At 41.9% G+C, this 24,260-nt stretch overlaps 1 protein-coding gene, 1 long non-coding RNA gene and 2 other non-coding genes across 10 annotated transcripts in view; 1 reads left to right on the forward strand and 3 right to left on the reverse strand.

The window, feature by feature from the left end:
• Positions 1-7,692, forward strand: part of LOC129628968 (uncharacterized) — a 14,309-nt gene extending 6,617 nt beyond the window's left edge. Inside the window, exons 2-3 of one of the 2 annotated variants that reach the window (XR_008703027.1) lie at positions 608-767; positions 7,038-7,692. This is a non-coding gene — a long non-coding RNA (uncharacterized LOC129628968). The remainder of the gene's footprint in view (positions 1-607; positions 768-7,037) is intronic. The other variant, XR_008703026.1, reaches the window with a different exon arrangement.
• On the reverse strand, positions 6,433-6,505 carry TRNAE-UUC (transfer RNA glutamic acid (anticodon UUC)). Its single transcript has one exon. It is a non-coding gene; the product is annotated as a tRNA-Glu (tRNA).
• Positions 7,693-8,787: 1,095 nt separating the features above from the next.
• On the reverse strand, positions 8,788-8,894 carry LOC129629378 (U6 spliceosomal RNA). The gene has a single exon (XR_008703211.1). It is a non-coding gene; the product is annotated as a U6 spliceosomal RNA (small nuclear RNA).
• A 6,490-nt stretch (positions 8,895-15,384) lies between these two features.
• ZNF143 (zinc finger protein 143) overlaps positions 15,385-24,260 on the reverse strand; it is a 66,302-nt gene continuing 57,426 nt past the window's right edge. For all 6 annotated transcript variants that reach the window (XM_055548673.1, XM_055548675.1, XM_055548670.1 and 3 more), the window contains 2 exons: positions 17,245-17,391; positions 15,385-16,394 (listed from right to left, as the gene is read on the reverse strand). In XM_055548673.1, the coding sequence (XP_055404648.1) occupies positions 16,311-16,394; positions 17,245-17,391 (231 nt within the window). In that variant the 3' untranslated portion in view covers positions 15,385-16,310. The remainder of the gene's footprint in view (positions 16,395-17,244; positions 17,392-24,260) is intronic.

Here is a 24,260-nt window from a genome sequence, read left to right on the forward strand (position 1 = left end):
GGTGAGTCAGTTTTAAAGTTCTGTAAAAATCCAGCTCAGACTGGATTGAGAGATGAGCTTATCCAGTAGCTAACTGGGTGGAGAGTACCCAGTAGTACTAGGTACGATCAGCTGATTGGTGGGCATAAATATGTACATGGAAAAAAAATACCCATGAGGGTGAATTAGTTCCTGAATGCAGAAATCAACTCTACCTGGCATCTTCTATTGGGTGTGTGCCATGTTCAAGCATGATCTATATCCTACCTACTGCCCCTTACCTTTATACGAGTCAGGGTATGAGAAATATCCTAAGGGCCACAAAAAAGCTGGGGTGCTTTGGAAGGAGCTGGGAAGGCTAGAGTGCTGGCTATATATGGCACGCACTAAGCCAGATGCTTTCCATATTTATCTAATCTTTATAGGAATGCTCCGAGAGAGGTATTTTAATTCATGTTTTTACAAATGAAAAAAATGAAAGAAAATGAAACCCAACTAGGTTAAATGCCTGTATCACATAGTCATACAGCTGGTATCACTGAGACTGTGTCACTACTGACTTCAAGACTCGCTCTTTCGCGTGTGAGGGCGATCTGGCTGTGACATCTATCACCCTATTAATCACCAGGGTTGACTCAGCTGATCTGGCTGGCTAGACCAGTGTCCCCTTCCTGCATCACCCCTTCACGTGTGTCCCTCCTCAAGCTGCAAGCTCAAGCTCGTCAAAAAGGGTATTGGAATAGCTGCACTCCTTCACTAGAAACTTCAAACAAGCTGGACTGGGTAAGGTGAGGGTGAGAACTCACTGGGAGACTTGCTGAAGACAGGGTCACAGGACCCCACCATGGGCAGTGTGCTGATAGAGTTTGGGTAGCAGGACGCAGTGGAGGGTCATGGGTGTCAAAGACAGTCATACTTGGCACCTCTGCCTTTTTGTTATAAAACCCACATGTATTTTAAATTCTAAAATCAAGAGGAAAAATTGCGAAGATTAATACTATGGTGTGTTGCTAAGGGTTTAGAGAAACGCATTCCTGTCCACTATGGGGGTGGGTATAAATTGGTACCATTTTAAAAGATCATTTTGACTGTTTCTTCTGCATTTTAAATATTGATCATCTTTGACTCAGCAATGCTACTAAACCTTTCTGCTGCTACTGCTGCTGCTGCTGCTGCTAGGTCGCTTCAGTCGTGTCTGACTCTGTGCGACCCCATAGACGGCAGCCCACCAGGCTCCTCCGTCCATGGGTACAGGTCTGCAAAAATATGTAAAAGAATGTTTGTTGTTTAGTCGCTAAGTTGTGTCCAACTCTTTTGCGACCCCATGGACTATAGCCCGCCAGGCTCCGAACCCGGGTCTCCAGCATTGCAGGTAGATTCTTTACCCTCTGAGTCACCAGGGAAGCCCCAGAGGGTTGGGGGGAGGTGCTATTTTAATAGGGTGATCTAGGAAGGCCTTTCGGGAAGTGACATTTGAGCAGGAGTCTGAATTAAGTGAGGGAATAAGCCAAATGGAGATCTAGAGAATTGTGTTCTAGGTATGGCATATAATACCAAAAATTGGAAGCCACCTGAATGTCCATTAAATATTAAGTAACCACAGTTTGCCAAATGATGAGATAGAGCTATACATACAAAATGAAAAGATATCTAAGATATAATTTTTAAAAAGGTTGCAAAACTATATAATGATTCTATTAAAAAAAATTAGCCTACAGTAAATATATTAACCATACGGAGAAATATACAAATTTATCAAAAAAATCTCACTTCCAAAATGCCTGGGTACCAACTAAAGAGAGAGACAAGAGAGAAGCTGTAACATTGCTCTAAAACAGGATGGGGCAAGTGGAATATGGCAGAGGTCCTGGAGAACCATACTCTGCTTTTTCTGACATCCTGTAGCTCTCCACTCTTTCTGGTCACTGATGCCCCAGCCCTCCTTCCATTTTTTCGTGTCACTGCCTCCCTGTCTCCCTTCTCTGGCTTTGCTCTTGGGATAGGAGCGTGTGCTCCGGTTCTCTCAGCCTGGTTATTTCATTTGGACTGGTCTTCCGGCTGCTCTCAGACAAGCAGCTCTGTGTTCTGCCTGTCGTCCATGGTGAGTGCTGATAAGGAAGGGGCTTCCAGGATCGCTCTTGATTTATTACAGGCTCACTTCTAAGTGCAGAATAAAAGACTTTGTCCCTAGTAACCAGCTGCAGAATTTAACTGATCCAGAAACTCAGTTTGGGGCATAGGATAGCTCACACATGCTCCTGCCACTTCTGACTAGATCACCCGTTTTGCAGACAAAGCAGGTTTGCCGTCCAAGATTTCTGAAGCAGCCAAGTCTTGTGTTTGATGCCTGTCCCCACTCCCACCCACCACGACTAAGCTGTGCTAACTTTCCAGGGCTCTGTGTGTCTGTCTGTATGTTTATCAACCAGTAGTTAGAAACAACAAGAGCACAGAAATATGGCAAGGATGAAATAAATACACAAACTATGTTCTATGCTTTTCCAGTCCTGTGGCCATTGCTGAGTTTTCCAAATTTGCTGGCATATTGAGTGCAACACTTTCACAGCATCATCTTTCAGGATTTGAAATAGCTCAACTGGAATCCCATCATCTCCACTAGCTTTGTTCGTAGTGATGCTTCCTAAGGCCCACTTGACTTCACATTCCAAGATGTCTGGCTCTAGGTGACTGTGAGTGATCACACCACTGTGATTATCTGGATCATGAAGATTTTTTTTGTACAGTTCTGTGTATTCTTGCTACCTCTTCTTAATATCTTCTGCTTCTGTTAGGTCCATACCATTTCTGTCCTTTATTGAGCCCATCTTTGCATGAAATATTCCCTTGGTATTTCTAATTTTCTTGAAGAGCTCTGTAGTCTTTCCCATTCTATTGTTTTCCTCTATTTCTTTGCACTGATCGCTGAGGAAGGCTTTCTCTTTCTCTGAAAGAGATGGGAATACCAGACCACCTGACCTGCCTCTTGAGAAACCTATATGCAGGTCAAGAAGCAACAGTTGGAACTGGACATGGAATAACAGACTGGTTCCAAATAGGAAAAGGAGTACGTCAAGGCTGTATATTGTCACCCTGCTTATTTAACTTATATACAGAGTACATCATGAGAAACGCTGGGCTGGAGGAAGCACAAGCTGGAATCAAGATTGCCGGGAGAAATATCAATAACCTCAGATATGCAGATGATACCACACTTATGGCAGCAAGTGAAGAAGAACTAAAGAACCTCTTGATGAAAGTGAAAGAGGAGAGTGAAAAAGTTGGCTTAAAGCTCAACATTCAGAATACATTTGAATCAGTTCTAATGAGGTGGATGAAACTGGAGCCTATTATACAGAGTGAAGTAAGCCAGAAAGAAAAACACCAATACAGTATACTAACGCATATATATGGAATTTAGAAAGATGGTAACAATAACCCTGTATACGAGACAGCAAAAGAGACACTGATGTATAGAACAGTCTTTTGGACTCTGTGGGAGAGGGAGAGGGTGGGATGATTTGGGAGAATGGCATTGAAACATGTATAATATCATATATGAAACAAGTCGCCAGTCCAGGTTCAATGCGGATACTGGATGCTTGGGACTGGTGCACTGGGACGACCCAGAGGGATGGTATAGGGAGGGAGGAGGGAGGAGGGTTCAGGATGGGGAACACGTGTATACCTGTGGTGGATTCATGTTGATATATGGCAAAACCAATACAATATTGTAAAGTTAAAAAATTAAATTAAAAAAAAAAAGCTCAACATTCAGAAAACTAAGATCATGGCATCTCGTCCCATCACTTCATGCCAAATAGATGGGGAAACAGTGGTAACAGTGGCTGAGTTTATTTTTTTGGGCTCCAAAGTCGCTGAAGATGGTAACTGCAGCCATGGAATTAAAAGACACTTACTCCTTGGAAGGAAAGTTATGACCAACCTAGACAGCATATTAAAAAGCAGATACATTACTTTGTCCACAAAGGTCCGTCTAGTCAAGGCTATGGTTTTTCCAGTGGTCATGTATGGATGTGAGAGTTGGATAAAGAAAGCTGAGTGCCGAAGAATTGATGCTTTTGAACTGTGGTGTTGGAGAAGACTCTTGAGAGTCCCTTGGACTGCAAGGAGATCCAACCAGTCCATCCTAAAGCAGATCAGTCCTGGGTGTTCATTGGAAGGACTGATGTTGAAGCTGAAACTTGAATACTTTGGCCACCTGATGCGAAGAACTGACTCATTTGAAAAGACCCTGATGCTGGGAAAGATTGAGGGCAGAAGGAGAAAGGGACAACAGAGGATGAGATGGTTGGATGGCCTCAGTTACTCAATGGACATGGGTTTGGGTGGACTCTGGGAGTTGGTGATGGACAGGGAGGCCTGGCGTGCTGCGGTTCATAGGGTCACCAAGAGTCGGACATGACTGAGCGACTGAACTGAACTGATGTTCTATGCTTCTATATTACTTCTAACAATTTTTCAGTTGATTGTTTTGGATTTCTAGGTAGACAATCATGTATTTGATCATTCTGTCCTTCTTGCTGGTATTTTTTTTTTTTTTCTAATTCCATTAACTAGCACTTCCAGGACAGTATTAAGTAACAGGCTGCTGCTGCTGCTGCTAAGTCGCTTCAGTCGTGTCCGACTCTGTGCGACCCCAGAGACGGCAGCCCACCAGGCTCCCCCGTCCATGGGATTCTCCAGGCGAGAACACTGGAGTGGGTTGCAGTGTTCACTGGCTTGTTAGCTCAGTTAGAGTATGGTGCTAATTATTAGGAGAGGTAGAGAGTATCCCTGTCTTGCTCCTGACTTTAATGGGGCTATTAAGAATAATATTTCCAATTTGCCTTGATTCATGGATCTAACACTCCAGGTTCCTATGCAATATTGCTTTTTACAGCATCGGATCTTGCTTCCATTACCAGTCACATCCACAACTGGGTGTTGTTTTTGCTTTGGCTCCGTCTGTTCATTGTTTCTGGAATAATTTCTCCACTGATCTCCAGTAGCATATTGGGCACCTACTGACCTGGGAGTTCATCTTTCAGTGTCCTATCTTTTTGCCTTTTCATACTGTTCATGGGGTTCTCAAAGCAAGCATACCGAAGTGCTTTGACATTCCCTTCTCCAGTGGACCACATTGGTGACTGCAGCCATGGAATTAAAAGATGCTTACTCTTTGGAAGGAAAGTTATAACCAAACTAGACAGCATATTAAAAAGCAGAGACATTACTTTGCCAACAAAGGTCCATTTAGTCAAGGCTATGGTTTTTCCAGTAGTCATGTATGGATGTGAGAGTTGGACTGTAAAGAAAGCTGAGCACCGAAGATTTGATGCTTTTGAACTGTGGTGTTGGAGAAGACTCTTGAGAGTCCCTTGGACTGTAAGGGAGATCCAACCAGTCCATTCTAAAGGAGATCAGTCCTGAGTGTTCATTGGAAGGACTGATGTTGAAGCTGAAACTCCAATACTTTGGCCACCTGATGCGAAGAGCTGACTGATTTGAAAAGACCCTGATGCTGGGAAAGATTGAAGGCAGGAGGAGAAGGGGATGACAAAGGATGAGATGGTTGGATGGCATCACTGACTCAATGGACATGAGTTTGAGTAAACTCTGGGAGTTGGTGATGGACAGGGAGGCCTGGTGTGCTGCAGTCTATGGGATCACAAAGAGTCAGACATGACTGAGTGACTGAACTGAACTGAATAATATTGGGTGATAAGATGTGTATATATGTACGTGTGGACTTGATTTATATCTACCATATTAGAGAAGTATTCTTTCATCAGAATATTTGAGGAATGAATATTCCATTATACCCCCTTTTTAGCATTTCTCTTAATTAGTCTTTTTTTCTGTTTTTAATTATGTATGTGGTGAATTAAATTAATGGATTTCCTTCTATTATGCCACTCTATCCTTCCTGAAATAAACTATAGTCAAGCTGCTTTCAAAGTATACTGCAAAATTATGTTCATTTAGGCATTTTGCATCTGTATTTATAAATGGAACTGAGCCATAGTTTTTCTGTCGTACAATCTCGATAAGATTTTGGCTTCACAAAATAGTGGAATGTTTGCTTCTTTCTCTGCTTTCGAACAGCTTTAATGGTATAAGAATGGTTGATTCTGTGAAAATTTGAAAGAAGTTGCTCATTAATGTGTCTGGGTTCAGCACTTTTTCTTTGAGGTATAGCTTTTGACAGCTTCTGTCCATGGTTATTTGTGTATTTAGATTTTCTACCGTCTCTGAGTCCCTGTTGGTAATTTATATTTCCTTGAGTATTATCCATTTCTTTCAGATTTTAAATTGTAATAGGGCCAAGTTTTCACTTGTATTTCTCCTTATTTCCTCTTACCCATGCTTATAAGCCCTTTCTCTTCCCTAATTTGTATATTTATGTTTTGTCGTGTTTTTTTTGGCTGCGCCACAAGGCTTGTAGAATCTTAGCTCCCCAACCAGGAATTGAACCTGGGCCCTTGACAGTGAAAGCACAGAGTCCTAACCACTGGACCACCAGGGAATTCCCTATTTAGTCTTTTTTCATCACGTTAGCTAGTGGTTTATCAGTTTTATTGTTTGCTTTCCTCCAACCTTGGAGAAGGCAATGGCACCCCACTCCAGTACTCTTGCCTGGAGAATCCCATGGATGGAGGAGCCTGGTGGGCTGCAATCCATGGGGTCGCTAAGAGACACGACTGAGCGACTTCACTTTCACTTTTCACTTTCCTGCATTGGAGAAGGAAATGGCGGCCCACTCCAGTGTTCTTGCCTGGAGAATCCCAGGGGCGGGGGAGCCTGGTGGGCTGACGTCTATGGGGTCGTACAGAGTCGGACACGACTAAAGTGACTTAGCAGCAGCAGCAGCAACCTCAAAGAACTAGATTTTAGATTTATCAATCAATTGCTTTTCTGCTATTGAAATAATTCATTTTGCTTTTATCTTTATTAATTTCTTCCTTTTGCTTTAAATTTTGCTTTGCTGTGACTTTTTTCCTCTTCTAATTTCCTATGTCATCTGCTTTGTTAATGAAATTTTATTTTTTCTTATTTAGCAATAAAAGTGTGTAAGGTCATGAATCCACCTTGCAATGCAGGGAACAAGGGTTCAATCCTTGGTCCAAGAAGATCCCACATGACACGGAGCAAATAAGCTCGTGCACCACAACTACTGAGGCTGGGCTCTAGAGCCTATGCTCCGCAACAAGAGACGCCACTGCAGTGAGAAGCCCGTGCACCGCAACAGAGAGGAGCCCCTGCTTGCCGCGCCTAGAGAAAACTCTTACGCAGCGATGAAGACACAGTGCAGCCAAAAATAGCTAAAATAAAATAAACACATAAAATTATAAAAAAATAAAGAAAACATCACCAATACCCAGAAGCAGTTATATAATTTACAGGGCCCAAAGAGAAATGAAGATGCAATGTTCCAGTTTTATTAAGAACTTTAAGATGGTGACCGCAGAGCTTGAAGTCAACTGTGGGGTCTTTCAAAGCACAGGGCCCTATACACATGCCCCTGAAGCTGGCTCTTCAACTCCCCTCTTGGCTCTCTTCTCATCCTCAGCCCCACTCCCTAGCAGAGGTAGTCAGTGTCCTGACTTCAAATAAAGAGAATAGTTTGGTCTATACTCTTGCATCCAGCTTCTTTTGCTCAACTTTAGATTTATGAGGATCATTCATACTTTCACATCCAGTTGAAGACCATACATTCACACAGCTATATGCTTAAAAACTAGTTTATAATTTAGTTTTGGTTTGTTACTGATTGAAGGGTCGTTTAGGAAAGCTTGAAAAATTTTCCTAGGGATTGAGTGCTAAGTTCTAACTTCCTAGTTTCAGAGGTGGAGCTAGAAACAGGCTCTTCTTCTGAATGAGTAAATCTTAGTCACTGCACGTACAGTATGAGTAAGCTCCTCCTTTTCTTCTGATACCCAGTAAGGAAGAAAAAGGAAGAAAGATAGCCAAAGAAGGTAGTTAAAGGCAACAGGTTTTGTTTTGTTTTTAAAACACTTTTTAAAATATCTCCAGAGTAGTAGCATCTGCAAACCCTGGCAACAAGGTTAGAGCCTGTATGTTTATTTTATTTGTCTATGCAGAGTGTGGGATATTTTTAGTGGTGGTATGCAAGATCTTTAGTTGCAGCATTTGAACTCTTACTTATGGCATGTGGGATCTAGTTCCCTAATCAGGGATTGAACCCAGGCCCCCTGCAAAGTCTTAGCCACTGGACCATCAGGGAAGCCCCCAGTCAGAGCCTACTTGTTAGACTCAAATCCAAGGGTAGGGCAGGAAAGGGCATTCATCCCAATGGTTGCTAAGGACGTTGGGTGGGAGCTTCAGCACCCTGTTGCATCCAGTCATGGTTGACTCTGGGGCCCTGAACTGGGGTCTGCGTTTGAGTGAGCAAGCGGCTTTTTCCGTGAAGATGGAGGAAAGTGGCCCTGTAGCCCTTACCCCGAGACTGCAGAGTGATAGTGGTGGTGGTGGTGTAGTTGCTGTCGTGTCTGACTCTTTGCAACGCCATGAACTGTAGCCCACCAGGCTTCTCTGTCCATGGGATTCTCCAGGCAAGAATACTGGAGTGGACAGCCATTTCCTTCTTTAGGGGATCTTCACAACCTAGAGATCGGATCTGCGTCTCTTGCATTACAAGTGGCCTCCTGTATTGCATGCAGATTCTTTTTTTTTTTTTAATTTGCTTATTTATTTTAATTGGAGGCTAATTACTTTACAAAATTGTCGTGGTTTTTGCCATACATTGACATGAATCAGCCATGGGTGTACATGTGTTCCACATCCTGAAAAAATATGGAATTCTTCACGAATTTTCTTGTCATCCTTGCACAGGGGCCATGCTAATTTTCTCTGTATCATTCCAATTTTAGTATATGTGCTGCCGAAGCAAGCACTGCAAGCAGATTCTTTACTGCTGAGCCACCAGGGAAGCCCATGCAGGGATGCAGGATGCCACTAATAAATACTGCCAACAACCTGCCCGTACATTAATTAGGACTGGGCTGAGGAGTGTTGAACACTGGTAGAGTAAGTGACTAGTACTTGGGACCCAGTAGGCCTGGCAGAGATTTGCCCTGTAACTGCAGGCTTGAAAACAATATTTAGTCCTCAGCACCTTCTAGTCACAAGAATTGCAACTGGCATCAGGACTAAATCTCAGATGTGCTCAGAAGTATTTCCTTGGTCAACACTGGTTACAAAGCCAGAAGTGATTGTGAGACTGAGCCAAGAGACAAAGCTAGTCTCCTAAGTCTGGTGTGGGCATTTCCTTCTAATGCAGTGGTCCCCAACATTTTTGGCACCAGGGACCAATTTCACAGAAGACAATTTTTCCACAGACCTGGGTGGGGTATGGGTGGTTTCTAGATGATTCAGGAGACTTACATTTATTGTGCACTTTATTTCTAATCTAATGCCACCACTGATCTGAAAGGACATAGTGGTCCATAGCCCAGAAGTTGGGGACCCCTGTCCTAATGTCAAACGCCATGACCTGAGGAGGCAGTCAGGGTTCTTCTTTTCCTATCACTAACCCTGTTTTCTCCTAGCATGAAATGACTTCCTTTGAGAATAAAGACTGATCTCATCCAGCCACAGCCGGTTGATTCCTTCCAGAAGGAAGTTGTGAAGCCGTGTGTAGCTGTCAATTGCTCCCTGAACCTACTTAGTGCCTTCTGCTGGTGGCTGACCCCAAGGCTCACTACAGCCTTTCATCTCTTAGCTAATTGCTTTCTTTTTGACTTTAATACACCCACAAGATTTCACCAGCTTCACAATAGTGAAGGTCACCTTTGCACACCAAATATGGTCCACTTTTCTGTTGTTCCTGATTTTTTCTTTCAAAGAATATTCAGTAATTTCAGAATGTTCAGTTCAGTTCAGTTCAGTCAATCAGTTCTGTCCGATTCTTTGCAACCCCATGAATTGCAGCACACCAGGCCTCCCTGTCCATCACCAACTCCCGGAGTTTACTCAAACTCATGTCCATCGAGTTAGTGATGCCATCCAGCCATCTCATCCTCTGTCGTCCCATTCTCCTCATGCCCCCAATCCCTCCCAGCATCAGAGTCTTTTCCAATGAGTCAACTCTTCGCATGAGGTGGCCAAAGTACTGGAGTTTCAGCTTTAGCATCAAACCTTCCAATGACCCAGGACTGATCTCCTTTAGAATGGACTGGTTGGATCTCCTTGCAGTTCAAGGGACTCTCAAGAGTCTTCTCTAACACCACAGTTCAAAAGCATCAATTCTTCAGTGCTCAGCGTTCTTCACAGTCCAACTCTCACATCCATACATGACCGCTGGAAAAACCATAGCCTTGACTAGATGGACCTTTGTTGGCAAAGTAATGTCTCTGCTTTTGAATATGCTATCTAGGTTGGTCATAACTTTCCTTCCCAGATGTAAGCGTCTTTTAATTTCATGGCTGCAGTCACCATCTGCAGTGATTTTGGAGCCCAAAAACATAAAGTCTGACCTGTTTCCACTGTTTCCCCATCTATTTCCCATGAAGTGATGGAACCAGATGCCATGATCTTCATTTTCTGAATGTTGAGCTTTAAGCCAACTCTTTCACTTTCATCAAGAGGCTTTTTAGTTCCTCTTCACTTTTCTGCCATAAGGGTGGTGTCATCTGCATATCTGAGTTTGTTGATATTTCTCCTGGCAATCTTGATTCCAGCTTGTGCTTCTTCCAGTCCAGCGTTTCTCATGATGTATTCTGCATAGAAGTTAAATAAGCAGGGCGACAATATACAGCCTTGATGTACTCCTTTTCCTATTTGGAACCAGTCTGGTGTTCCATGTCCAGTTCTAACTGTTGCTTCCTGATCTGCGTACAGGTTTCTCAAGAGGCACGTCAGGTGGTCTGGTATTTCCATCTCTTTCAGAATTTTCCACAGTTTATTGTGATCCACACAGTCAAAGGCTTTGGCATAGTCAATAAAGCAGAAATAGATGTTTTTCTGGAACTCCCTTGCTTTTTCCATGATCCCGTGGATGTTGGCAATTTGATCTCTGGTTCCTCTGCCTTTTCTAAAACCAGCTTGAACATCTGGAAGTTCGTGGTTCACGTATTGCTGAAGCCTGGCTTGGAATTTTGAGCATTACTTTACTAGTTAGAGAAGCTCCAAGGCAGTGGGGAAACCGCTTAGCTGATGAGTTCTGTCTGGGTAAAAGGTCTGGTGAGTATAACAGCTGCTCCCATCTGGACCTACTGCCCTCCCAGCGTCCTCATCAGCACAAAAGTGCCATCACTTGCTTGGAGCAAAAGTTCCCTATTTAAAAAGATAAGACAACTCCCTTGTGGCAGCAGAGATTTTACCTTTTTTCTTGAAATTGCAGAATTTATCTAGAGGGCTCTGGGACTGAGTCTGAAACTCAGATTAGAACTGTGTTTCCACATCTTTCCTTACACAGATGGCCTTCTGGACAGATTAGTGAAGGTGCTCTATCTTCTTTTTGGATGCCTCCTGTGTGTCCAGGGAAACTGCAGAAAGGAAGCAATCCAGGAGAAATTTAGGATTGACATTAGAGCAAGAATCCTATTCTCTGTCATTCAAAAGCAGAAAAGTGAGAAGAAAAAGCTTTTGCCAGCTAATTTTCATCTTAACTATTCATGCAATTATCCTGATTTTTGAGCATGCTTTATTCTCACAAGACTTGCCTTCTGTCTTTCAATTTTAGCCAAGTTCTAGAAGCAACATGAAATTTCTGCATGAAGGATTGAGGACTCTTTGTGTCTCTCAAGGCAGGTGAGTTTAGAAGCTAGAGGTGACCTACTTTGCAGGGTGTCTAGAATTCTGTGGAAGTAGAAATTCCCAGTTACCCTATGGGAGCTCATAACCTAAAAAGTAGAAGTATATGATATATTCCCCAAACACGAGTCACACCTCCTGTGTGACAGCAAAAAGAGAACTGAAGAGCTTTCCTAGGCAGGGCAGGCTACATAATCTGCAGGGCTTAGTGTAAAAAGAAAAAGAAAATAATGGGGACTCTTCGTCAAAAAGCAGGAGGAAAAGGCCTATCGAAGGTATACATAAAGCCAGACACAGAAGGACGAATAGCATGTGATTGCATTTCTGTGAAGTACCAAGTTTAGCTAGAGTCGTAGAAAGAGAAAGAATGGTGGTTGCCAGGGGCTGGAGGGAGTGAGGAGGGGGAGTTTTTAATGGGTACAATTTCAGTTTTGGAAGATGAGGTTTTGCAGATGGTGGTCATGTTTACACAAGAGAGTGAATGTACTTAATGAACTGCACACTCAAAAATGTTTAAAATGGTTTCTATTATGTATATTTCAGCCTCCACCTCTTACACACAGATACATAATACATAAACTTTTTCCTTCTTTCACAGACTCTCTTATGACTTGTTATGGTGTGTTTTATTTGCTACTTAATGTCATCCTAAGTAAAGAAAAATTAAAGACTTAAATTTTTAGCATCAATTTTACTCTTCATTTTCATTTTATGCAATACCAATTTTAAATTAAGTATTTAGCTTGTATTTTGAATCACTGAAATTATACAACTTGAATTTTGTGTAATTCCAGGAGGTTACCTTGAGCTGGCTAGAAGAGAAAAACAAGAGCTAAGGTCTGGAAAAGTGGAAGGAGGAGGTGAGGATCCCCCTGGCACAGAACCTGGAGAAAGAGCCCTCCAGGGCATAGGACCTCATGGGTGCCTGAGGGGATGGTCTCTTTGGCCTAAAAGCTGCCAGCTTCCCCTTCCCACAGGCCTGCCACCCCAGCCCACAGCACATAGGCTACTGCCAAGCATCATTAGAACTCAGAGCTGGGATGAGCTCAGTAGGTGGGGATGGCCACCACCATGCCCCCAACACCCACCTTCCTGCACTGGCACCAGACCCCTGCCAGGCAGGGGAGGGATAGTGAGAACCCATCCATGGCGGCCGTAGGGAATGTGACTGTGTAAGGTCAGACTCCAGGGACCCCCGCCCCTTCCACCGCTGTGCCTGCCTGCTCCATTGTTGGTTCCATGAGACTTCCCTTGACACAAAATCAGAGATAAAATGATTATGAATTTTAAGACTGCAACCACAGTGCATTCAGCCCCAAGTGCGGGGCCCTCAACGGTACTAGTCACACACCCTGTTCCTCAGGCCAAAGAAAAGAGTGTCTTTGGCAGGAGTATTTTTCGAAAGACCCCCTCATCCCTGAAGGAAGTTTACACTTAACTTAAACCTAGTTAAGTGTAGAAGTGCTTACACTGGAGGGGCTGAGGCAGCCTTGCCTCCTGTCCCTCCTGTTCCCTTTCCTTTCTTTCTGACAACAGACTCCAGCTCTGCCCCTTTCCTTTCACCCTCCCACTCCCCACCCACTGTTGCTTGACTGGTCTACAACTTGTCTGAGCCAGCAAACACTGGGATGTAAATTCCTCGGGATGAGACATGGAATCGAGCCCATGTCAGCCCTGAGTGCATGGTTTCCCAAGTTCCCTAGTCCCAGGGCTGCCATACAGGAGGGCAGGATGTGAGACTGGCTATTAGTTTGCCTCTAATGACCTGGGGGTGCAGTGCACGGGCACAGGGAGAAGTGTGGCCCTCTGGGTAGCTGCCACCTGTAGAGGATTAAGGAAGCCAAATCCTTCTATTTCCTAAATTGGAGTGCAGACTGTACCCAACGTACTTTCTCTTTGTAGTGGCTTCAAATTGTGTCTGGGATAGAGTGGGAGGTGGGGGCGGGGTTTCTTGGACTGAAAGGCTTGCCTTGAGCATCATCTGGATCATATTGCAGAGAGTTATGCTCCAACTAGCTACATCTGCTAAGATGTACCCTGGGGGAGTTCCCCGGTGGTCCAGTGCGTAGTACTTGGTGCTTTCAACGCCATGGCCCTGGGTTCAATACCCGGTCGGAGAACTAAGATTCTGCAAGACTCGTGGAGCAGCTAGGGAAGAAAAAAAAAAGATATTCTCTAGTTTCATCAAGTATCTTGGGGGGACTCTTCAACTTTCGCGGGCTAAGAAGAAACCCCACACCAGCTTTACTCACAACTCTCAGTGCATCAGCTGGAGTCTTCCCTTGGGGGAATACACTGTCTATGCTCCTGAGTTCCCTTCCCAGGAAGTCAGGGGACAAACCAGCAACACCCCATGCCCTCTTCTCTGGTGCTATTAGGAAGGCTTTTTCTTTTGAGCTGAGGGACAATCAGGCCCACCAGCAGCATCCAGCTCAGCTTTGTCCAAACCAGGCAGAGGAGCTGGGGTGAGGGATGAACACCGATTCTAAACAAAGGCAGGTGAAAGGCAAAGCCAAGGGAGGTTTGGGTATTGGTTCACAGCAGAGCCAGCTGGGTTCAGCAGAGCAGCTCTGGATTGGCAGCCAGTCCCCAGAGGAAGAGTGGAAGGCGGGAGCACAGTTCAAGATCCTGTTCTTCCTCTATCCCACCCCCACCTCAGCCCCTGCCCCATGCTGACCCCTTTCTGAGCCTCAGCTGGGAGTTGTGGGTACTTAAATGTCTCTGTCAAGAATGCAGACTGAGACTGTGGGTGACTAAGACCTTTCTAATGTTATATATGTTTGAAGAGCTTTGAAGGGAAGCAGCCAATCCGCCCTGCCCAACCCTGCCGGGTTTCCCATTTCAAATGACTAAGTCATGACCCTTCTTAGCAAGACTTCAAAGAACCTGATCAAAGATAACATTTATATTAAATAAAACAGCACAACATTTTTTCCTTTTTACTGTAAAGCTTGAAATGAAAAACAGCCCTGTTTCAGCTCTCTGGCAAACAAAGCATGGTGAAAACAGCAAAGAAGTGATTCTTACAGGACAACCCTCACACACCCTCCCCCCTCCTTTTTTGGAACTTGGTGGCCCCTACACTGAATTTCTAACATTAGAGATGGTTTTTCAGGTGCTTATCAGGTCACTGGGCAATCATAAATCCCCACCAAAGCTTGGGACTTCCCTGAAGGTCCAGTGGTTAAGACTCTGCCCTTCTACTGCGGCGGGCATGGGTTCGATCCCTGTTTAGGGAACTGAGATTCGGCATGCCACCAGAAATTTTAATAAAGAAATCACCAAACCTCATATACATAATCTGGAGGCGGTTGTGGTGTGGTGAAAAAAAACACCCTGGACGTAGGAGTCAGTCTGGCTTCTCAAGCCCTTACCTTGCCTCACCACAGTTCTGGGCAGACACAACTTCTTTGAACCTTCAGCTTTCTCATGTACAGAGGTATTAAATCTCATATATCTCACAAACTTCTGTTATGAGCAGATAAATATGTATGGAAAAGTACTTATTGTGCTTGATACATAATATACTCTCAATATATATATATTGTATTTTAACCAATTACATTAGTGGTGTTTTCTACAATTCTTCCCCCCACCCCATACCAATTTAATGAAACAAATATAAAGGTAACATTTTAAAAATTGCTGTATTCAAAATTAATAACAAACTTTAGGGTAAATAAGCTTTAAAACAAAAGTACATAAGCAAAAATAAATAATTTACACCAACCCACTAACCTAATTTTCAGAGTAAAGCCATTTCCAATTGCAGCACTATTATCCCGGGCTCCAGCCTGTGGTCAAGCTTTGATAGTTCGTTATTTTTAAGAAACAGTAACAAAAAAACTGAACACTCAGGAAATCATCTTTAACAAAACCGAAGTACTGGATTTAACTTTTTAATTTTAAATAACAAAACTTTGTAATTTTATACATAATCCAATGTAATGCTAATATAATTAGCACTTCAGCTTGCAGAGCTGGTATTTAACAGGGGTGGAAAACTGTAATGAATAGTCTTCAAACCGTGAGATATTTAATACAAATAAAAATGGACAAGTATACAGTAGAACAAAAACTGCAGACACTCTACTAGCTGAGGGAAATATCTGAAGGCTTTACATCCTTTACTATCCATGATGGCTTTTGGAATTATGATTGTTTGACGTATAGAACCTTTGACATTTTCAATACAGCCTTTATTTATTTACTTTTTTCATAGTAAGTTAAAAATCCATCATAAGACTCCGTAAGACTTCACTGGTCTTGCACGTAGACTCTAGGAGTTTGCAATCTGATAAAAGAGTAACATAAAAAATTACTGTATTGCCCTAATTTCATACTTCCTTGTACACAATACATCAGTTTGGGAAATCTATTCCAAGGGTTATATACACAAAAGTGTCAAGAATAAAATGTTCTCCACTCTTGCATAAAAATGTGTACAGTGTTTCAGGAATGGAAAATTTCTAATTTTCCTGGGCCCGGGCTTCATGGATCTCTGCTGCCTGAAGATGAAAGGCTTCTCTGGCTTTATTGCTCCATTGTTCTGAGGATTAATCATCCAACCCTGGCGTTTCTCCTTGCTGGATCCTGGATGCTATTCTGATGGCTTCTTCCAGAGATGGCTGTTCTCCAAGCTGAAACAGGAATATACACAAAGCCACAGTCAAGATAATGCCAAAGAAATATAATATCCCAGAAGTAAAATTTCTCTCTATAATTCTAACACCTGGGCTTGTTAAAGTACTAATGCTCATCCACAAAACAAAAATTCCTGCTGGGGAGAATAATGCAGTTTCTTTATACAGGATTTTGATAAATCTTCACATATGCAAGGAACAAAAAGATGCTTATCTTTTCTGTTGGAGATAGACAGCTTCATGAGCCTTTAGCTTCATGCCCATAAACTAAATTAAAACCAACAGCTGGCATTTTCCTGAGTGCATTCTAACCCTTTCCAAGTAAATATGTTAAAACAAAACAAACTTCCCAAGGAAAGGTAATCTACACCTCATATTCTAGATTCTCTGAATGCACTGACTTCCCAGAGACTGTATTCTTCATCGTCTTCTGACATTCCCCACCATAACATACAGCTCTTGTGCAGGGACATTTTTGAGGACTAACTTGGGAGTCTATGTTTACAGGTGGTTCATTTCCAAGGAATAACTCTTAAATGCTTTATGGAATCCTGCCTAATTAAACTTTTATTCTGACAGTAAAGATGGCTGGTCAGGTACACACAGGGATGTATATACCAGGAGCTTTATACTTCTTGTTATAAATCCCCTTATAACACACAAAGATAGTAGCAAACAAAGTTTTAGTCTCTTTGAGTTTATTTCAAACATGGCAGTTTCCTTAAAGGAGCTAAGCACTACGTATTATCCGTGGCCTGCTTCTGTGACTGCCATGCATCAGAGCACAGCGACAAGGCTGAGGGCTGAACAGCACTGCTGCCGACAGGACGGCTGCCACTGGACTCACCTGAACTGCAATCTGGGTGCCGTTGGACGTTGCCACTAAGGTCAAAGGTCTGGTTTCTGTGGTTACTAAGTGATGGCTATGCTGCTGGTGCCCCATTTCTGATGATGCAGCGTGGAATGCTGCCAAGTCCTGAGCCACAATTGCAACCTTAAAAGTACACAGAAGAATTAAAACTACGATTTAAATAGGTTAAAATCCATTTAATGCAAGGGACTGTCTTCAAATTCAAAGGGAAATCCTCCCTTCTGACCATAGACTTGTAGAAGCTGAAAGCTGGAAAAGACCTTACATATTGTCTATTCTGAACTCTTTTTTTCCTTTTTTGTTTTGACTGCACCTCCCAGACTGTGGGATTTTAGTTCCCCTACGAGGGAGTGAACCCGGGACCTCCACAGTGAGAGCAGAGTCCTAACTACTGGCACTGCCGGGGATTCCCATGGACTCCTCTTTTTTGAGGAAGTTGACACTCAGAAAGAAGGGACTTATCTAAAGTTATGACGCAAGCCGAGAGCAAAACCGGAGAGAGGACACTGAGAAAGTGGATTCGCTATGTCAGAATTCATTAAACAGAAGAGACGTGACTGTGCCTAGATTCTAATATCCCTAAGCAGCTGCCTGGGAAGTTACACTCATGGATTCATTTATATCTCATATGTCTATTTATTCCTGAGTTTGGATCCGTGGTAGATACACTATTTTCTCCTGTTTATCTGTTGCACTACAAATCAGATTTCCATTAACCAAAAAGGACCTACTATGTAACACAGGGAACTCTGCTTAGTGTTATGTGGCAGCCTGGATGGGAGGGGAGAGTCTGGGGGAGAATGGATGCATGTACAGGTATGGCTGAGTCCCTTCGCTGTTCACCTGAAACTATCACAACATTGTTTGTTAATCAGCCATTCCCCAATACAAAATAAAAGGTTTTAAAAAATTAGATTTCCATTAAATGCTTAAAATTAAACAAAAAATTAAAAATAAAATAATTTTAAATAAAATATTTTAAAATTAAAATTAGATTTCCACAGGGAATTCCCTGGTGATCCAGTGGTTAGGACTCAGCCCTTTCACTGCCGTGAGTCTGGGTTCCAGCCCTGGTCAGGGAATTGAACTAAGATCCCAGCAAGCTGCACAGCATGGCAAAAAAAAAGAAAAAAAAAAAAGATTTCCATTAACTGGGAAAACAAAGTACCAGGAACATTACTACATGGCATGAGGGATCTGAGTTTTCCAACCAAGGACTGAACCCATGACCCCTGTAGTGGAAGCATGTAATCCTAACCCCTGTTACCAGGGAATTAATTCCCAGCAACACATTCTGTCACAGTCACTTCCTCTTTTAGATCCCACGGAATCTTTCCAACCTGTTCCTGAAGCACCTAGTCAGAGTGGTTAAAAGTGCTTTTGTGGCTCTTAAACTACGAATGCAGCTTTTTCTGTGTAGATAATAACATAGAAAATAGCATCAACTACATGTCATATGATATTTCAGTATTCTGTTCAGCCAAACTTAGAGAAAGAATAGGTTAAAAACTGAAATTACGATTTTACCCGGCCATTAATCCAGTAAGAATGCTAGATTTTAGTGCTAATAGATATTTAGCTTGGATCAATCCCAGTATTGGTCCATAGTCCAGCAACAGATTTTAGTCCAACAACAGGAGAGAAGCTTATATTAGACTAACCTTTCCTTCAGGTAACAATCATAAAGTGTCAAAAAAATATGAAATAGCAACCATCTGAAGGCATTGGTGAATGGTGAAAAGCAGGCAGGAAATGGAGGGGATTCTCAATAGAAGGGAACCACACTGGGTCACATTGGTTTCAACAGCTTTTCCACTTGAGGGCAGTCAGCAATCTGCAGCATAAGGCAACTTATGGTATCAGATATTGAAGTCCAGGGCTGCCAGAATGGCTATATATTGAAAGGGATATCCTAGAAAGGAGAAAACCAGAGGGAGGGGGATCCCCAAACCTGTATATAAGTTCCTCTCAATTCTTTAAGACCTCAGAACTGCAAATGTGTTGGGGAGGTGTCAATAAATCTGGAATAAAGCAGCAGCTAGAAGGCTAAAAAGCTGAAAAGAGGATTCAGTGATACTCACCAAAGGGCAGACAGAATTTAGAATTTCAACCCCACCAAGTTTAGAAGGGCTTGGAAAATACCTCAGGCTTTCCACTGAAACCTTAAGAGCTACATTTTAGGAGTAAAGACTATGTCCCAGGACTAAAGATTCACCCTGAGACCAAATGGCAAAACCAAAACAAACCTACCTTAATAAAGTGCAAACCCCAGCCTCCATAAGTAACTTAACTACTTGATAAAATTAATATTCTTCAGAGGAAGATAAACAAATTAAAAATCCCCATACTGTATCATCTACAATATCCAGAATACAATAAGAAATTACAACACATGAGAAGAGGAAAATGTAATCCAGAGTCAAGAGAATATGAAGTCAACAGAAACAGACCTTGAGATGACCAATATGTTGTGATTAGCAAACTAGGGCTTTAAGACAGTTATTATATGTTAAAAGGCTTACGGAATTCACACAAGGGGAAATCTCAGTAAATAAACGAAAACTATAAAAAAGTAAATTCTACAGTCAAAAATGACAATATCTAAAATTATCTAAATGGGCCTAATAAAAGATGGGTAAAATAGGTGATGTCAAAAGAAAAGGTCAGTGAACTCAAAGACAGAGCAATAAGAATTATCTATCTGAAGAACTAAGAAAAAAAAAGAATGCACCCCCCAGAAACTTGTGGGAAAACACCAAGTTAATACACATATACTTTAGAGACCCAGAAGTAAAAGAGAAACAATGAGGCAGAATAAAAACTTTTGATGAAATAATGGCATAACTTGTCCTAAATTTGATAAAAACACAAACACCCTCCCCTACAAAAAACATTACCATATAATGTTTCATGGATCACAATAAACTGTGGAAAATTCTGAAAGAGATGGAAATACCAGACCACCTGATCTGCCTCTTGAGAAATTTGTATGCAGGTCAGGAAGCAACAGTTAAAACTGGACATGGAACACCAGACTGGTTCCAAATAGGAAAAGGAGTACGTCAAGGCTGTATATTGTCACCCTGCTTATTTAACTTCTATGCAGAGTACATCATGAGAAATGCTGGACTGGAAGAAGCACAAGCGGAATCAAGATTGCCGGGAGAAATATCAATAACCTCGGATACGCAGATGACACCACCCTTATGGCAGAAAGTGAAGAGGAACTCAAAAGCCTCTTGATGAAAGTGAAAGTGGAGAGTGAAAAAGTTGGCTTAAAGCTCAACATTCAGAAAACGAAGATCATGGCATCTGGTCCCATCACTTCATGCCAAATAGATGGGGAAACAGTGGAAACAGTGTCAGACTTTATTTTGGGGGGCTCCAAAATCACTGCAGATGGTGACTGCAGCCATGAAGTTAAAAGACGCTTACTCCTTAGAAGGAAAGTTATGACCAACCTAGATAGCATATTCAAAAGCAGAGACATTACTTTGCCAATAAAGGTCCGTCTAGTCAAGGCTATGGTTTTTCCTGTGGTCATGTATGGATGTGAGAGTTGGACTGTGAAGAAGGCTGAGTGCCGAAGAATTGATGCTTTTGAACTGTGGTGTTGGAGAAGACTCTTGAGAGTCCCTTGGACTGCAAGGAGATCCAACCAGTCCATTCTGAAGGAGATCAGCCCTGGGATTTCTTTGGAAGGAATGATGCTAAAGCTGAAACTCCAGTACTTTGGCCACCTCATGTGAAGAGTTGACTCATTGGAGAAGACTCTGATGCTGGGAAGGATTGGGGGCAAGAGGAGAAGGGGACGACAGAGGATGAGATGGCTGGATGGCATCACTGATTTGATGGACGTGAGTCTGGGTGAACTCCGGGAGTTGGTGATGGACAGGGAGGCCTGGCGTGCTGCGATTCATGGGGTCGCAAAGAGTTGGACACGACTGAGCGACTGATCTGATCTGAATATTATATATGTTGTCTTATAATTATATATAAGAAACCTATGAGATAAATACAAAGAAGACCACACCATAATTACATTGCTAAAAAGCAAATATAAAGAGTCTAGAAAATAGCCAGAGGAAAAACTGGTGTATCATATACAGGGGAACAATGATATGAAGATGGCTGATTTCTCACCAGAAACAATGAAGGACAGAGACAATTTGAAGTGCTGAAAGAAAAAAAAAAAAAGAAACCCGGCCAATTCTATATCTAGCAAAAATATCCTTCAAGACAAAAATATGTTTCAAACAGAAAGGCGACATGTTTTCAAATAAGCAAAACCAGAGAATTTGTCACTGTAGATCTGCACTACAAACAATGCTAAAGTATATCCTTCAGGGAACTTTCCTGGTGGCCCAATGATAAAGAATCTGCCTTGCAAGCAGGGGACACAGGTCTGGTCCCTGGCTGGGGAACTAAGATCCCACATGCTGCAGAGCAACTAAGCCCAAGTGCCGCAGTTACTGAGCCCACAGGCTACAACTACCGAAGCCTGCTCACTCTGGAGCCTGCACCACAACCACGCACTGCACGGAGAGATCCTGTGTGCCACAGCTAAGACCTGACACAGCCAAAATGACTTAATTAATTTAAAAAACAAAATATATCCTTCAGGCCAAATGGATGTCATTTAGACACTTAATCTACAGAAAGGCATAATAGGCACTGGAAATTGTAAACCAGCAGATAAGTATAAAATATTATGTTTCCCATCATCTTGTAACTTACTTAAAAGACTAACTGCTTACGCTAAAAAATAATATTGCACTGCAGGGGTTTTAATATCTGTAAATATAAAATAAATCACAGCAGCACAAAGAGTAGGGACATAAATGAAAATATACTGCTTCAAGGTTTTATGTAAACTAGTAACAATCTTAAGTCTAAAGAGACCACAATAACTTAAGGATGCACATTTTAATCCCCAGGGCAACCTCAAAAAGGTAACAGAGAAGGGTATAATTATGAAGTCATTTGAGGAATTAAAATGAAATATGTACACACCTAATAACAGCGTTTCAAAAACCTAGAAGTAAAAAAAGAAACAACTAAAAGGGAGACAAATCCACAATCATAGTTGAAGATATCAATTACTTTTTCTTAGTAATTGATAGAACAAATATATAAAAGATTAATAAGGTTATAGAATATTTGAACAACACTATCAACCACCTTAAAGTATAACATGCTATACACAAGTGCAGAACACACATTCTTTTCAAATACATATGAAATACAACAGGAAATCAATGAAAGACAAAGGGAAAACAAGTCTCAAATTTCAAAATAAGAATATCTTACCATATAGTTCTCTGACCATAACAGACTTAAATTAAAAATCAAGAAAAACAGGTATTGAGAAAAGTACCAGATATTAAGAAATTATCAGGGTTTCCCTGGTGGCTCAGATGGTAAAGAATCTGCCCACAATGTGGAAGACCCAGGTTCGATCCCTGGGTCAGGAAGATCCCCCAGAGAAGGAAATGGCTACCCACTCCAGTATCCTTGCCTGGAGAATCCATGGACAGAGGAGCCGGGCAGGCTACAGTCTACAGTCACAGAGTCAAACACAACTGAGCAACTAACATTTTCTCTTTCAAGAAATTAAACAACCTACATGCAAATTAAAACCACAATGATATACCATTTCACATCTACAAGAATGGCTAAACTTTTAAATAGCAACAACTCAAAATGTTGATAATATGAAACAAACAGAACTATTGTGAGTGGGAGTGTGAGTGGGGTCAAACCACTCTGAAGAACTGCTTGACACTTTCATATAAAGTTAAATATACCTCTACCCTATGACTCAACAATTCCACTAACAGGTTATTAATCTGAGAATGAGAATATGTGTCTACAAATATACTTGTACTAGAATTTTTACCACCGTCTTAATTCATAATAGAAAAAAAAAACTGGAAGTATCTCAAATATTTGTTCATCAAGGGGAGAATCTATCAATAAATTGTGATACACTCCTAACCACAGAATACTGCTTAGCAATAAAAATGAAGGAACTCATGTTATAAACAATAACATGGATAAATCTCCAAAATGTTACGTTAAACAAAAAAACACAAAACAAGAGAGTTCATACTCTGGCATCACTATGCAAAATTCAAGAAAAGACAAGATAATACAGTCAGAGCAACTAGATGGACACTGACTGGATGGGGTCCCAAGAGAACTTTCTGGTGTGACAGAAATGTTCTAGATCTTGTTTGGGATGGGATGGGTGTGTATGTTTAACAACTCACTAAACTGTAAACTTAAGATCTGTGCAGGTAGTGGTCCGGTGATTAGGATTCTGTGCTTCTATTGCCAGGAACCCAGGTGTGATCCTTGGTTGGGGAACTAAGATCTTGCAAACCACATGATGTGGGGGAAAAAAAAACCTATGCATTTCACTGTATATAAATTTTACCTCAATGAAGAAGAAACAATTGCAGGCTAATATGAAAAACATGTTCAACCTCACTAATAGACAAGTTAAAGTAAAAATATAACTTATCTTTTGCTTGTGAACAATGCAAATGTAAAAAACAAAATCCTCAGTGCTACCAAGAGTACAATGAAATAAGAATACTTTTAGATCCATGGCATAATTATTAAAACTCTCCAGAAAGGAATTTAGCACTATTCTTTTTAGAAGAAGGTTAAAATAGTTCATCAGTTCAGTTCAGTTCAGTCGCTCAGTATTGTCTGACTCTTTTCGACCCCATGAATCGCAGCACGCCAGGCCTCCCTGTCCATCAACAACTCCCGGAGTTCCCTCAGACTCATGTCCAACAAGTCGGTGATGCCCTCCAGCCATCTCATCCTCTGTCGTCCCCTTCTCCTCCTGCCCCCAATCCCTCCCAGCATCAGAGTCTTTTCCAATGAGTCAACTCTTCGCATGAGGTGGCCAAAGTACTGGAGTTTCAGCTTTAGCATTATTCCTTCCAAAGAACACCCAGGGCTGATCTCCTTCAGAATGA

This window comes from Bubalus kerabau, chromosome 15 (assembly GCF_029407905.1).
Source record: "Bubalus kerabau isolate K-KA32 ecotype Philippines breed swamp buffalo chromosome 15, PCC_UOA_SB_1v2, whole genome shotgun sequence".
In the NCBI taxonomy this organism is placed as follows: domain Eukaryota; kingdom Metazoa; phylum Chordata; class Mammalia; order Artiodactyla; family Bovidae; genus Bubalus; species Bubalus kerabau.